Source organism: Eublepharis macularius, chromosome 11, assembly GCF_028583425.1.
Source record: "Eublepharis macularius isolate TG4126 chromosome 11, MPM_Emac_v1.0, whole genome shotgun sequence".
NCBI classification, from domain to species: domain Eukaryota; kingdom Metazoa; phylum Chordata; class Lepidosauria; order Squamata; family Eublepharidae; genus Eublepharis; species Eublepharis macularius.
The window spans coordinates 74,977,080-74,992,778 of NC_072800.1; the positions used below are offsets into that span (position 1 = coordinate 74,977,080).

Here is a 15,699-nt window from a genome sequence, read left to right on the forward strand (position 1 = left end):
ATTACAAACTTATTATCTGCACTGAGGCTCGGGTCATGAAAATGAGTATGCAGTTATATCAGACCTAGAGTTGGCCACAACTGTGTGTAAGATGAAAAAATGGCAACCAGAGCAGTCTGTCAGCGGTCAGGACCCTGGACAAAGCCGTAGCATGCCTGACATAAATCTGATTGGTTATATTTGCTTCTTCAAGATGTTTAGGAACAACATCAATTGTTGTAATGCTGGTACTGTCCAATTACAAACCTGGTTAATTCAGTGTCCAAGTACTGCACCCAAACACTGAGTTGGAAAATACCGAAATAATCAGAATAGATTTGCAAAAAGCTCTCTCTTCAGTCACATCTGTATGTGCTTTTTAAAGCTTTTCTCCTCCTGGCTAGGGCTTCAAATTAATTCCATATACAATTCAACTTACAGAAGTAAGTTCCTGGCACATTTGGGGTCAGACCTATCCTAAGGCTGAGAGAAACCTAGTATTAAGCAAATGCATACACTACGCCTTCCAAAGTAACTTGCTGTGAAAAAGTAGACATGAAGGAAAAGTTTTATAAAATGTGGGTAGAAGCCGCACATTAGCTCAAACTTTACATTAACATCAACCCACAACATCTTTTTAGGTACAAGCAGCAGAGAACATTTAGCCAATGCTTCTTGGTTGTCAGGCATGCTAGAATATTGGGACTCCCTATTCCACACCAAATCATTCTCATTACAGTATACTTATTGAACACAGATAGCATTTAATTGCTATGTGCGAGCCCCACCTGGGGCTGACCTCAGCCGTATGATAATTACATCTCTTCAGAAGCACATGATGTTTGCTCCTGCAGCACTAGAAAGGCAGTTCGAAACAATATTTGCAAATGCCAGATGCTGCATTTGAACCAAGTTCTCCTACATTAATTTAACTTGTGGGTGTTAGTTAATGAGAGTAATTGCAGTTTTGACACACAAGATTATTTTTTGTATTACACATTGTTATCACATGACAGGATTAATAAGATTTCAGCTTGTTTAAGGGCTTATGTAGCTAAATTTGTGATGAGGCATGTTGCAGTAGTTGGCAAGATGTGTTGTGCATTGTTGTAAGATGGGATACAGCTTCCTTTAAAATGGAAAGCAATGGTTCTCATTACAGAAAGATAAAATTAACATGCTAATTAATAAACACTGAACTTGCTGGGAGAAGAGATGAAATATTAACAACCTATCCAAATGTAATTTTTTAACCTGCAGGTCTATTATCCTTAATAAAAAGAAATCAAGGATGGAAATGACCTGTTTCCCAAACTGCAGGCATGCGAAGTTAAGCAAGTTTGTGAAACTGCTTAATTGAAGAAATAACAACAAAACATTTCATTACTCATTAAATTGGCAAATCCTCTAATTAAGGGAATTGGTAGCACCTCTACTTAAGAAAAAAGCGCAAAGTTTCTATATAGTTTATCAAATTAGCTTCAATACTGCCTGACTCCTGAAATTTTTGCTGATTCTCCCCCTCCCATGACAGAAACTAGATTCAACCCTTACACTTTCTGGAGGTCCCCTCCCTCCCAACAGCATTTCAGGGAGATCAGCTGGATGTAATGGGAGGGAGAGGAAAGAAAGCACCATTCCGCTGAGGGAAGTGACTTCAGTCAGCGGAAAATATAGTCAGGAACCAACCAACAAGATTGTGTCCTATCACTCCAGTCTGTTCAATATAGCCTCTCTCCATCCCAAGGAGCCTTTTATTTGGCAGCAGAGGCTCTTCCTCCAAGGGAAGGTTCCTTGTACTGGAGCAGAGATTTATATTTAGCTGAGTAAAGTGATAAGATGCAGCCTCACAACCTTTACTTTATTAGACAGAGGTGTTTTGAATTATCACAGGAAACTAAAGCTACAATTCAGATAACGCTTTCCCAGAAAGAAGCCCTACTGTATATAATGGACTTAGAAGAGCTGCTTATGATAGCTCCCCATATCACCCCTCCCCTTCAGTTAAGGGGAAATTTAGTTATGATCCAACCCAGTGTGTTTCCCATGATTCAGACAGTAGTTCCCTGGGGAACCAGAGATTTGCTCAATTAAAAGATCGACAATGGTGGATAAGATCTCCTGAAAGGCACTTGGCCCCAGCACAGCCAAACTTTCCCTATGATGCACAGCCACTGACAAATATTGTAATATTTTGAAGTATACTTTTCAGTTCATGTTGAAGAATATTAAGATTCTTCAGTGCTCTGGATGTGTCTCCAAAAATTCTCTGCAACAGACAGGATTCAGTGGAAAATTCAGAGGTTTTTTTTCCTGACAGATAAAGTGCTATAAGAGCTTCCTGGGATTAATTTTTTTTTTAAAAAAAAACCCACTGATTTAATAATAACAGTGTGCTTAGACAGATCAGTGCCGCACTCGGAGTGCACTGCTAAACAAATTAGTGCCACACTCGGAGTGATGAACAAAGTCTATTTTGTTATTATCCCCACAATACAGCTGGGGAGCTGGGGCTGAGAAGAGTGGCTTACCCAAGGCTACCCTGCTAAATTCATGGCAGTAGTGGGATTCGAACCAGCAAGGTGCTGATTCACAACCCAACCACTTAACCTTTTAACCCATGCCCATTTTTTAAAAAAATACGATGATAAAGTATTCCTTTGATTAAATAGATAAGAGATTCCCTTATTATGATAAAAATGATATGGTTGGTTTCACCAATTACCGAATAAATAAAATGCAATCCTATACATTGATTTTCTGTGGGCTTATACTGGAGAAAATCTGTATCAGAATTGCAACATTCATGCAGATGTTTGAGTAGCTGACCTGAGCCTGTGTTAAAAAGCTGCCTACATCCAGATGAAGTAGTTAAAAAGAAATATGTATAAAGAAAGTTTTTTTTAAAACCTCCATTATAGACCATTTCCCCCCCAGTTTGTTTTCATTAAGAGAACCATGGTGGAACTATTTGGACCATCAATAAACGTTGCTCTTTGGGGAGACCATTTCTTTGGAATCGAATTCAAATGTTTTGTGATATATGCTTGAGAGATCAGCAGTGGTTAAAAAGGCACAATTGTAATGTATACTTTTCCAATCCAACTGTGTCATCTTTAATAACAAAATTTAATAACAAATATTTAAAACTTTAATAACAACATTTTAAATATTAAATATCTAAAAGTGCATCAAAATCAACAACTGTATTCCAGAAATCTAACACAATTGTAATACCACTTAAGTCTCATCTTGACTACAATGAGTTAATAACATTTGTTTTGTACTCACAGGAGATATGCAGAATGTCATTTTGAACAGTTCAACAATAAACTGTCCTGGTTTTTCTCAAACTCTAAAATATATATTGGAGAATACCACGTGCATTTATACTTCAAAAATTTATTAAAGGTTCTTCAGACTAAGAAATGTGTTAGTATATTTTCCGTAAGTATTTAAGAAATACATACAATTTTAAAAAGAGCCCAGTTGTCTCTTGAATTTACTCAGGGTTTGAGGGTCACATTAGCTAAGAGAAATAAACCTACTTTATAACTATCAACATTATTTTCTTTTTCACAATTGCAAAGCATATCATCTTGAGCAGTGTTTTTATTTTGTAATTATGAACTATTAAGATCCCCATGGGGTGAATGAAGTGAAAACAAAGAAAGGCTGTCACTATCAGTAGGAGATCTGATTTAGGAGGTTCCCACTTTGAAAGATACTTGGTATTTCATGCCGTTATTCAAACTGCAGCTACCACAGGAGGTTAAACAAATGAGATGCTCTTATTATAAGAGAGCTGTGCTAAGGCTTCTGGTTGAAATATCTACACATACTCTGAACTACTAGTATTAATGAGGAAAATCAAGAGGTAGAAAACAGGATGCACTGAATGAGAAAGCCATTTGCCAGTGAAACCTTCATTGCTTAGCATTCAGAAGAGCCTAGGTTAAATCTCCAGTTGGGTTGCAGATCTGGGAGATACCTTGGTCTGAAACCTTGCAAAAACACTTCCAATCTGACCACATGGTGCTGCGACAGATAGCCAATGACCACCTGACACAGCACAGATCCACAGCTGTAAAGAAGATAACAGCTTTAAAGAGAGAACATCTTTTACATGGAGAAGTCCCCGGGTTTAAACTCTACCATTTCCAGTTGAAGAATCTCAGATAGCAGGCATTGGGAAAGAACTGTCCCTGTCTGAGACCTTGAAGATACTCTCCCATTCACTGTAGACAATACTGTGCCAGATATCTGGTAGCCTGACATGGCAGCTTTTTATGTAACTGGAGAAACATTCCATCCCCTTGAATACATGAAATTGCATTCTGCTGTGTCAAACTGTGTCAAGGTCAGTCTTTTGTTTTGTTTTGTTTACACTGACTGGCAGTGGCTCTCCAGAGTCTCTCATACCACCTACTATGTCATCCTTTTAACCTGAGAAGCTGGAGACTGAAACTCTGACATGCAAAACAGAAGTCCTTTCGCTAAGCAGCAGTCTCTTCCCAATGGAAGAGGCTTCCCAGATGACTTCCTAATAAAGGGGACAGCCTTCACTGTCACAGGTCTAAAACAACAGAATAATTTCCTAGAAGAGGTACAGCTGATGACATCTCCCCTAGCTTTCAGATAAGACAATTACATGTCTCAGAAAGCCTCCAGATAGTACAACCAAGCTAGAAAATTCCCAGTTGTACAGATCCAGTGGGTGAAATGCACTTTAGGGTGGGTGTTCATAGGGTGCTGCTTCATACAGTTTTTCAAAAAATTACTTACAGGATTTTAAATTGATGCTATGAATTGCCTTGAGCAGATAAAGTAATGATGGGATCTAAATGTTTGAAATAATAAAGTCAACCTGGCAATATCTCCTGATGGCCTTAGAACGTGGGGTTGAAATGTAAGAAAATGAATGGAAAAAAAATCTGTTGAATAACCAAACAAATAACAAGAGAATGCCAAAATAAACCCCCAATAGAGCAGAGCAGTAACTCTCAATAAAAATGTTGGGAAGGCCAAAATGGCTTAAGTCACATTAAAAGTGGAAAACCTCTAAGCCATTTACAGTTATGAGACTGCTACCCCTATGTTTTTTTTTCACAGTTGATACAGTGCAAAGAAAAGGAAAACAAGTGGCTCAGCAAAGCAAGGGGGTAAAGCCACTCTGAGATAAAAATGGAAGAGCAATTTCTAAAAAGATTTATGAGCTTAAGATTTTGAAAGCTGCGCTTGTACACGCCGGATATAAAAACAGATGATGGGAAGGGAAGAAAGGCACAAGAGAAAAATCCATATAAAAATTGGTCTGGGATATGTTATCTGGATGGTGCCTATCTTCATCCAAATGAATAAAATTATCTATGTACTGCTGAAACAATATTAGGGTTGCAATGAAATACTAAGCTTTGATCTGCTTTGTAACTTTGCTTTCAGAGAGGGCATCTTGTTAGCCTTCCAAACCTAACTGAATCTAGATACCCAGTCCTCCACAATTTTCAATTGAGGATCTTTTGAGTTTGACTAGGATTAAATCTTTTCCATGTGACATTCAGAACGTCAAAGAGCCACTTGATTATACTCCAACCAAAACCCCCTAACAAGCAATAAGCTAGTCTATGGTGTGACAGTCTGTCAAAATGCAATCCCTAACATGTCAGGATAATTAATGATCTTGTGAAAACTTTTCTAAGAATACTGAATTTCTCAGGTTTCCTTTTCCCTACAGTTTAAGATAATTTATTCTGCCATAGGCTTAGTACCACTATCGACTCAGGAATACCAACATAGTTTTATTAGGATTGCAAAATCTTGCCACTTATGACATGCACTATATTAACAGAGGCTGTCCAGCAAGTCCATCTGTATTAGTTTTACAACAGGAGAAAACCTCTATGATGAACAATGGTCCCATTCCTCTATTTCCTGGTCTTCCTAATATAGATTGGGAGGCCCTGAACATCTTGAAGTCTGGAATGCTGCCAAAAGCTGTTGGGACTAGTCCTCAAATCTTGCCAGCAGAAACCACCAAAGCAGCTGGATGCATCTTCGACAAGCAGCCATCCTGGCACTCCCACGAAGGTGTGTGAGTAGTGTTTTCCCACTGTCAGACTTGCTGTTCATCCATAAAAGCTAAAGCTGGATGCTAAGCTTGGGTCTCCAACAGCATTTAAGATTATAGTCCAACTAAATGTGCTTAGCATTGGCATAGAGGACTCTTTTCCAGATGTTGTACTCACATCCTATATCAAGATATCCAATTTAACCCATGGTTAACTAAAAATGTGCTCCTGCCAAGTTCACCTCTACAGCTGGTTCCTCCCTGCCCCAACAGCAGTTTAAGTCAACCTCATTATTTGTGCTGTACAGGTAAGCAGCTTAATTGGAGTAATTTTTCCTTCTACTAACTGGGATTGGAAACAAGGATTAAATCCTGGTTAAGAATCTCAGGTCTTCTGGCAGGGGGCAGGGGGCAGACGGGACTGATAATGGTACATTCATACATTCATGTATCACAGAAGGCCCAGAGTGTCAGGTTCAGAAACCAAAGAGACTCCATTTTAATTCTTTTAGTATTCTTAGTGCTTTATTCAAAGGTGCCAAGACGTTCCCTAGCAGCTATCTCACAGAAGAGGAATGTTTTGACTACAGCTTTGCCAGCCTTGGGAAACTTTCACTTTCTCAGCTTCAAGTGGATTGTTTTGAGAACTATGGGGGGAGGTTGGGCCTGCTGGGGTTTGATACTCTGTACCTTGTTCTATGCCTATCATTCGTAACAATACACGTGTACCAGCCCAGATATTGCATCTGGGCCAGTGGACTATAATGGTTGCTTCTTTCAGTAAATCTTTTGAAAACAACGGACTCTTGTCTGATTGCAGAAGGTAGTCTGGATACAACTATTATTTAGCCACAGATCTGACACAGAGTTAGTCTTAAACCATCAATCCTTCACTGTGTTCTGAGCACAATAGGAGGTAGGTGCCAGGCTGCAAAGCTGGCACAACATTACACTTGTATTTTCAGTTAGCCAGTTATACCAGATACCGCCAGAGTTTTACCTTAATATATTGAGTTTTTCCAACGCATGCTTTCCCCATATTCTCTTTTCTAAACACTCCAATATAGTTTTTTTTAAAAAAAATCAGGACTACTCCTAAATTAATCACTTGTCTAGGGTAATGGCTACTATGTTTCTGTGAGCTGTGACACACAAAAGCTCATACCCTACAACAAACTTTGTTAGTTTTATAGGTGCTACTGGACTCTTGCTCTTTTCTACTGCTACAGACAATCTTGATGTTTCTGTGGAAACTGGCTCAGAGTGAATTTACTTTTGCTTTTTGTTCCCCGTGTAAAGTTCAACTCCCACATTATATTTAGTATATACTAGTTACCCCTGAATTTCCACTTATCTCTAACCACTTATCTTCGAACCTTAGAAATGTTCTAAGAAACAGATTTGTTGATTGTGGTGGCTTTTCCTCAGTAACCATGTATCCATTGGGTCAATCCATGCAGTAAGCTGCTTAGATGTACTGGAAATCTTAAGAGAAGCCATTACTAAGCACTAGCAATTTTGATGGTTTCCATGTGGGACTGTAATCTTTGACTCTCTTCTTACCTCATCGTTTGATAAAGCTACCCTATAGCAAAAGACAGAGAGTTCTAGACATTACTCATGTCTTCCTATTTTTCACCCATATTATCCACGAAAAATAAATCTTCTTCATGCCTATCATCAGGTACTGTGAGCACCAGGGAAAACGAAATTTTTTCCCTCTCGCCATCCCAAAGGACAGACATTAGCTAAAAGTGAAAGAATGACTGGGATGACAGGCTGAAGATTTTAACACACCCTTCTAAGGCAGACATTGTGGTCTACAGAGGTTCTTGTGAAAGATACAGAGATGGGAGAAGGATGAGGCAGTATGCTGTTATCTAGAGTTCACTTACAGAGTCCTAATGGTCTGGGGCTAGAGATGGGCACGAACAGCATTACGAACTGAAAAAACCCACGAACAACCCAATCATCTGTTCTCGAACAAGCTGTTTGTGAGGCCCCATTTGTTTGTCAAGCCAGACAGTCTGGGGCCTTTAAATCAATTCCCCTGGTAACATAAGCATGGACTGTCTGAACTCTGAACTCCTTCTGGCTTTCCTTCTGGCTTTAACCCCTCAAAGTAGCTTCCACAGACAGTCCAGTTTTTTCAACTGTCAAAAGAAAATAACAGGAAAAAGAGAGACCCTTGGATCCCACTGAGATTCTCCCCGCCTCTCTCACACCGGGCCACAGCAGCCCGGTGGTGCCTGCTGTCCTGGTGCGAGAGGGACGAGGAGATTCTCCCCGCCACTCTCGTACCAGGTGCAGCAGCCCGGCGCCGCCACAGTCCCGATGCGAGAGGGATGAGATTTTCCCCGCCCCTCTCACACCAGGTGCAGCAGCCTGGCGGCACCCGCTGTCCCAGTGCAAGAGGGACGAGGAGATTCTCCCCACCCCTCTTGCACCGGGTGGCAGCAGCCCAGCGCCTCCACTGTCCCGGTGCAAGAGAGCCAAGGAGATTCTCTCCGCAGCTCTTGTACTGGGTGCAGCAGCCCGGCACCGCCACTGTCCCCGTGCGAGAGGGACAAGGAGATTCTCCCCGCCCCTCTTGCACTAGATGCAGCAGCCCAGTGGTGCCGGCTCTCCAGGTGTGAGAGGGACGGGAAGAATCTCCCCGCCCATCTTGCACCGGGTGGCAGCAGCCCGGCGCTGCCAGCTCTCCTGGTGTGAGAAGGACGGGGGGAATCCCCCCTGCAGCCTGCCAGCTGGTAGTTTAAAGGGATCTTTAAAGGGCCACGAACAACGAACATATTCGTGAACAGGTCATGTTCGTCAATGTTCGTTGTTCATTGTTCATTGTTCGTGGATGACAACGAACAGCGAACAGCATGTCCGGGTTTTTTCCCATTCATGCACATGTCTATCTGGGGCTCCAAAGTCTTCGAAACAAAGCATTATTTTAATATTTCAAGCATTTTATGACATTATTCAGCACTTTACAAAAAGGAACTTTTTGCCCAGGGAATTGCAGAGTCATTCGTACAGATGCCAGACTGTACACATTGGGCATCAATATAATGGGGCTGCTAGATCAACTCATGCAAAACCTATTCTAAATCAATGCTGTGGCAACTCAGAGCCACTGCATGCAGATTTCAAGTTCTTACAGGATTGTAATTGCCCCAGTGGTGGGACATTCTGGTTACCTAATACTGTGCTTAATGACTAGGTACTGTTTTTATGCACAATCAGTACTTTCTGTTTGGCTCTAGTCTAGTCTAGTCTAGTCTAGTCTAATCATCTGTAAATTCTAGACCATCCTCCCATGAGAAGCTAGAGGAGCTGAACAATATCAATCTTCTACAGGCTCAATATTTCTCTTACGACCCTCATGCATCTTTCAAGGTTTCACAACTGCATTTTTCTGCTCTCCTATTTTTGCTTGGCAACCAGACTATTTCAACAAGCTGTTGTGTTGCTATTTAAATTTCATCTAGATGAATTCAACCCTTTAGGAAATTAGCTCAGCTGACCCAGCTAAATTGATGAATGTGTGTATGCCTTCTGGTTCTTGGTATAGAAGCACATCATTGGCCAGCCAGAGTACAAAATAAATCTGGGCGGATAAACTGTAGGTGGGAGCAGGGAGGATGGAAACAGAAAGATTAAGAGGAAAGAGAATGAGCCAAGTGGCGAGAAAATATAACTACATGCAATGAACATGCATAATTTCTCCTGCAGTCTCCCTTAGCTCTCCATTAAGCTACCTTTTTTGCACATCATGACATGAGCCTCAATTAGTACTTAAAGTAACTCATATTATGATATTTATATCCCACTTTTTTCTCGCCAATGGGGAGCCTAAGCAGCTTACACTGTTCTTCCTTTTTCCATTTCTTTCCTTACAACAACCACTTTGTGTTGTCGGTTAAGGCTGAAAACGACAAACTCAACATCACCCAGCAACCTTCCATGGCAGAGTGGGAATTAGATCCTAGCTCTCCGAGACCTTAGTCTAACCAGTACATTATGACGGTTCTGCCCTTCATTGCCCCTTATGTTGATCCAGAGGATTCAGACCACTATGAATTTAGCAGGCCCTTTGTTAACAGAACAACAGAGAAGTAATATCACTCTAAACTTGGTATGAATGCACCAATTTCCTGGCTCCGTTTGCTTTTGTCTCAATTCAAGGTGTTGGTTCTTCCATTTAAAAAAATGGCAGAGGTGATGCCGGACTTCAAGAGCACATTGATTACTGAAATTATATGGAGAAGGCTCTGTTCTGCAATGTTCCCTTTATCAGTCTGAACACCAAAAATATGCAGCGATGTCTCTGTGGTGGCACCCCAACATATCTCAAATTTTGCCAATGCTGGATGGAGCATTTGCTGTACAATATCTTGGGCCTGAAAACATATTAGTGTTCTAAGGCATCAGCTGAGGTTTGTTGAGCAGACCCTTCATTTAAAAGTACAAGGCATCCTGCCAGCATTAATACATTGCACCTTTCTCAAGGGAGGACGTAGTTTCTGAACTAATTTTTGAAAATAACCCTTGCTGCATTCATCAGCAGAAAGAGTAAGGCTGATTCTTTAGCTACGGGCATGTCATATGTAAAAACTATTATCTCCCACACAACTGTTAACAAGTCTAAACAAAGTAACTATCTCAAAGAACAACTTGAAAGTGATTCCTGGGCAGAAAGCAAGAACTCTGTCTAGAAAACCACAGGCATGAGCTGGCTGCTAAGCTATAGAGGATGCAGAACCTTATCTAGCTAGAGGTTCCTTTTTCTTGCTATGAAAATGTGACCATCCAATATATCAAGGTGCATACATTATTATTGTATATGTTTAATGGCAGCAATTACTTAATTCACTGCCTGTGCAAAAACACACTTGGCAACACTGATGTCAGTAACTACTTTGCAGGACTGACAAAACTTCCTGAACTAGAACAGTAATGTTCAAATTGACGCCTGGTAAATTTCCTGAGCACTGCAGGCAGCCACTCACTTATCATCATGGACTGTTTCCAAACATCTAACACAGAGATTTGAATGATAGATAGCTTGCAGCGTCCTTCACTTTGACTACCTTGATCCTGTCAGGGACAAATGCAAAGTTTAACAGTTTGGGGAGAGGGTGGGCAGTCACCAACAATTTGTTTTACTTAAACGAGCAAGGATAATAAATGTTCCAATCCCCCCAATTCATTTGAAGCTCAATTAATCTTTGCCACTACTGAAATGGGGGGGGGGGGTCTTGTATAAAAAAGTAACGTTTCTGATCTCAAGTGCTGATTTGACTGACGGTTCTTTGAGAATATCAGGGCATCCCTTCAGAGCAGAAGATGAATTTTTCTCACCACAGTATCTTGCCCTGATTTATGAAGCTTTTATAGTGCCCTTACGCGCAAAGCACAAGGACGACACAACTAAGGTGGCAGAGGCTGCATATGCTACTACAACAGTTGAGGCCAAGATGTTTAATAACGCTGATGTTCAAGTAATAAGTTCTTTGCCAACGAGGGAAAGGAAGAGATAGTTTTCTTAAATGAGGTCTCCCAGTTTCACTGGAAATGCAGTCTGAGGAACACTGTCCATTTAGAGCTCAAACTGTAATAACTTAAATCTATTCTTTGAATCTCAGTGAGAACTGCAGAGTAGTAGCTTGAGTGTGCAACAAGGGCTAGTGAGGGTTATTTTCCTTAGGGTCAATACTTTCCCAGTAGGCCTATGCTTACATATATAATAGAAGAATCAAAGACACTTGAGTTCCATGTCCCCATGAAGTTAGTTGCTAAAAAACAAGACCTTCTATGGAATTAAAGCACAACTAGGGGCAATTCTGGAATATTGTTTTGCTGAATTTTTTCATTACGTTGTCTCTGGAGTTCAATTTTCTCCAGATGCCCTTAGCAGGTCAATTTTTTTAAAAAAAAATCTACTTAACTAGTTCTAGTTTTTGCTTAAATCTTTCATTTGTTCCTTTTAATAGAACATGCTAGCCTGTTGAGAGTTAATATAATGTAGCTTATGTTCAATTCCTGTTCTTGTCCTTCATATTTAACATCTGAAAAAGAATTCTGTGTAACTCAAACGATGATCTCCATTATTTTAAGCATCAGTTGACAGTTCTCTCTCTGCTTCCATTGTCAGACTCGAGTATAAAAGAGGGGCGAGCAAAATAGGAAAGGGTTCACCCGGTTCCCTGGAACCTAATACAATATTCCTCTAAATGACTCTTTCTGCAGGCAAAAAGTCCTGCCCTTTGCCGTTGAAACGATCACAAGTACAAAGCGAACATGAATTCTAACAAGTTACCATCTGTTATCTGAATGTGTGTTATTACTATTATTTTCTATGGATCCATCAATGCACATGATTTTTTTTTCAGAATAAGTAAAATAAGACCCTGCCACGAGAGCTTTCAGTCTTATCACTTATCTCTCGGTGGTATCCTCAGAACTACCAACACTGATATTGCAGCTCCAGAGTGTGATTATTCTGGAAATCTTGATTAGAACACACAGCAAAATCATACTTTATCTTTACATGTAAGCAACACAAAACCATAACACATCATCATTCTTTTCTTGGGAAAGGGGGTGACACATGGTTATGGCAGCTACCGCTTACACCTGGAGACCGTAGCTAAACAGGTATCAAATCACTCATCAGAGAGAGACTTATTGTGGCACTTAGTCTTACCTCGCAAAGTCCTCAGGGGAAGCTGCTGTAAGAAAATTATTAGTTTTGTTGCAATACCACATGTCACCATGCCTACCGAACCATTAAGCTTAAAATAATACTCTGAATGAAAGAGTTTTACACCACATTTATCATTCTGTGGAGGTCTATGGTACATAGGGGGACTCTATTTATCAAGTATGAAAAGCAGTTTATAAGATATATTTGATATACAATGACATTTGCTTTTAATCAATTGAAAGTGAAATTGCTGATGGATAGGAGGACTTGTCAAAACACAGTATCTCTTCCATATAAAATCCAAAATTATGTTTATAAAATGCATATTTGTTCCTATATCACCAAGGAGAACAGAAAATGTGAATGCAATTACTCTTCCAAAACAAAGGTAATCTCCATCCTTATCCCACCCTTCAAATCTTCCTTACAACTTGAGGAAAAACCAGGATTGGGCTTTTTAACACACACTAACCACACACACCATAGCTTTACATCCTGGCACAGACATAACTGCTTCATAGGTGATTTATTTTTCAACGTATGTTCAATCGAAGTCCCTAACTACTGGAATTCCACCTCAATAAAGGGCGCATTATGATTCCGAGTGCTCTGTTTACCAATGAAAATAGGAAAATGGACATCATCAACATCGTGTTTGCTTTATTGCTTAACTCTTTCAAAAATTTATCTTTTTTGTATGAAATGCAATGCAAAACACATTTGTGTTTAGCAACAGATCATTTACACCACAAAAACTGTGGTATATTTCACGCCATTGGCTTCATTTAACACCACGGCGCCTACATATTTTCCTCTCCTAACTTAGAGAGAGAGAGAATACATGCAGCAGTGTTTCTGTGGGGTTTCAAATGCTGCCAGCTTGGTAAATTATGGTTCAAGCAGCCAGGGATAAATGCCACATGAAGTGTGTTTCTAATATTAGACCAAGGTAAAAGGCAAGAAGAAACTTTTATGAGACTGATAGGAATAATTCATGTTCTTGCAATTCAGCTTCATATTAGGACACAACATAATTCCTGTTATAAATTAAGAACTAAGTTCTGTCATCTTCACCTTGACCAGCGCAAAATTCAGAAACTAAATTTCTTTACAGCTTGGAACAAGCAAGGCCATCTTCTGAAACAAACATGTTGTATTTCAAATGGACACCCACCCAGCTATGACAAAAATGGGGGGAAAAAGAAACCCCAGCAAACTATGGTTTAATTAAAAAACCTACACAATACATTACCTTCCACCTCGGGCACTGAAAGGCACTACATGGATTCCCAAAGGCCCACCGTCATTGGAGACTTCAACGAGCTTTACCATATCACTGTGAGACAATGATGAATGAGGGAAGGTGAACACGTACCGTAAATGAACCAAAGAAGACGTACACACAAACACACACCCAACACACTAAGATATCTTATAATTGCAGGCAGTGATGATGAAAACAATATGAAATGCTACATACCTGAATATTAATCTGACGGCATGGAAGAAGATTAATCATAAAAACAGCTCTATTAATAAATCAAATGAAATGGCAACTAATGGTTGGGTAACCCTATTCCATTATATTAATTGTATTAAGTACAACAATGATCAGAATGGGCCAGCATTCGTTTGTGTGCTTGAAAATAAAATCATGAATACAAAAGTTCAAACTGAATTCCTTCCTCCCATACCTATCTAATCTATTCTTGATATACAACTGAATGCACAACAAACATGAAATACCATTTTAGATATCTGTATAGGTTGTCAAGTAGACATATCACCAGAACTGAATCCAGAGATATAATACATTTACTCGTCTTTTTTGGGGTAGTGACAGGTGGTATGAGTACTGTAGAAATATATGAGTCCTCCTGTCTTCTTTATCAGATGGAATACCAAAACACTTCATACTATGCACCCATACCACATTGCTGCATTTCATAAATATGTTGCCCCCAGGGCTTTTTTTCTGGGAAAAGAGGTGCAGGAACTCAGTGGTGGAACTCAAGACCGCACAATGACGTCACTTTGGGTCAGCTGGAACAAGGGGGGGGGGTTAAAGTTTTAATTGCCCTCAGTGAAAATGGTCACATGGCTGGTGGCCCCATCCCCTGATCTCCAGACAGAGGAGAGTTTAGATTGCCCTCCACGCCGCTTGGCAGCATGGAGGGCAATCTAAACTCCCCTCTGTCTGGAGATCAGGGGGTAGGGCCACCGACCATGTGACCATTTTTAAGAGGTGCCGGAACTCCGTTCCACTGCATTCCCGCTGGAAAAAAAAGCCCTGGTTGCCCCTGATTACTCACATCTGGTTATGTCCATAAATACACTTTCCCTCCTCTTGGATTCATGAGCTCTGATGGGTACATCTTTCCAAACACTAAGAATGTGTATATCCACATTCAAAAAAGGTTTCAAAAATGAACAAAGGCCAGAGAGATATCCAGAAAATTTGGGGGGGGGCATATGTTCCTATTTAATGTGGCACAAGATTTAGCAAAATAAAGCTATTGTGTTAAATGATAAACAGGACAAAAGGCTAAAATGGAATGTCCTTCCTGAATATAGTATGGACTGGATTATTTCCAGGTGCATTGGCCTTTATCAGACCATACAACATAAATGCTGAAGTGGGCATAGCAACCTATAAGAATACTAAGCATACAGAAATGGAACGGTTCTTTAAATTAACCAAGGAAAACAAATGCAAGAACAATGCCTGCTACAATTTTGTCAGAGAAAACCAGTTCAGAAATAGAAATATTGCCAGACAGACTGGATTGCAAATACTATTGTTAGACTATATTTTAATAGTATTACAGGACAGTATTACAGGACAAAATCCCACCACAGTAGCATGGCAGGTTATTATGTTTTAAACCTTTATCTTGTCTAGAATTATCACTAGCTTATCAAGTAAAAGAGAAATTTTGAACTTATAACATAGGAT

The 15,699-nt window shown here is 40.0% G+C and overlaps 1 protein-coding gene across 1 annotated transcript in view; it reads right to left on the reverse strand.

Annotated features, from left to right (window-relative positions):
* Positions 1–15,699, reverse strand: part of PARD3 (par-3 family cell polarity regulator) — a 706,595-nt gene that overhangs the window by 336,115 nt on the left and 354,781 nt on the right. The window contains exon 7 of the mRNA XM_054991157.1: positions 13,996–14,079. Within this exon, the coding sequence (XP_054847132.1) occupies positions 13,996–14,079 (84 nt within the window). The remainder of the gene's footprint in view (positions 1–13,995; positions 14,080–15,699) is intronic.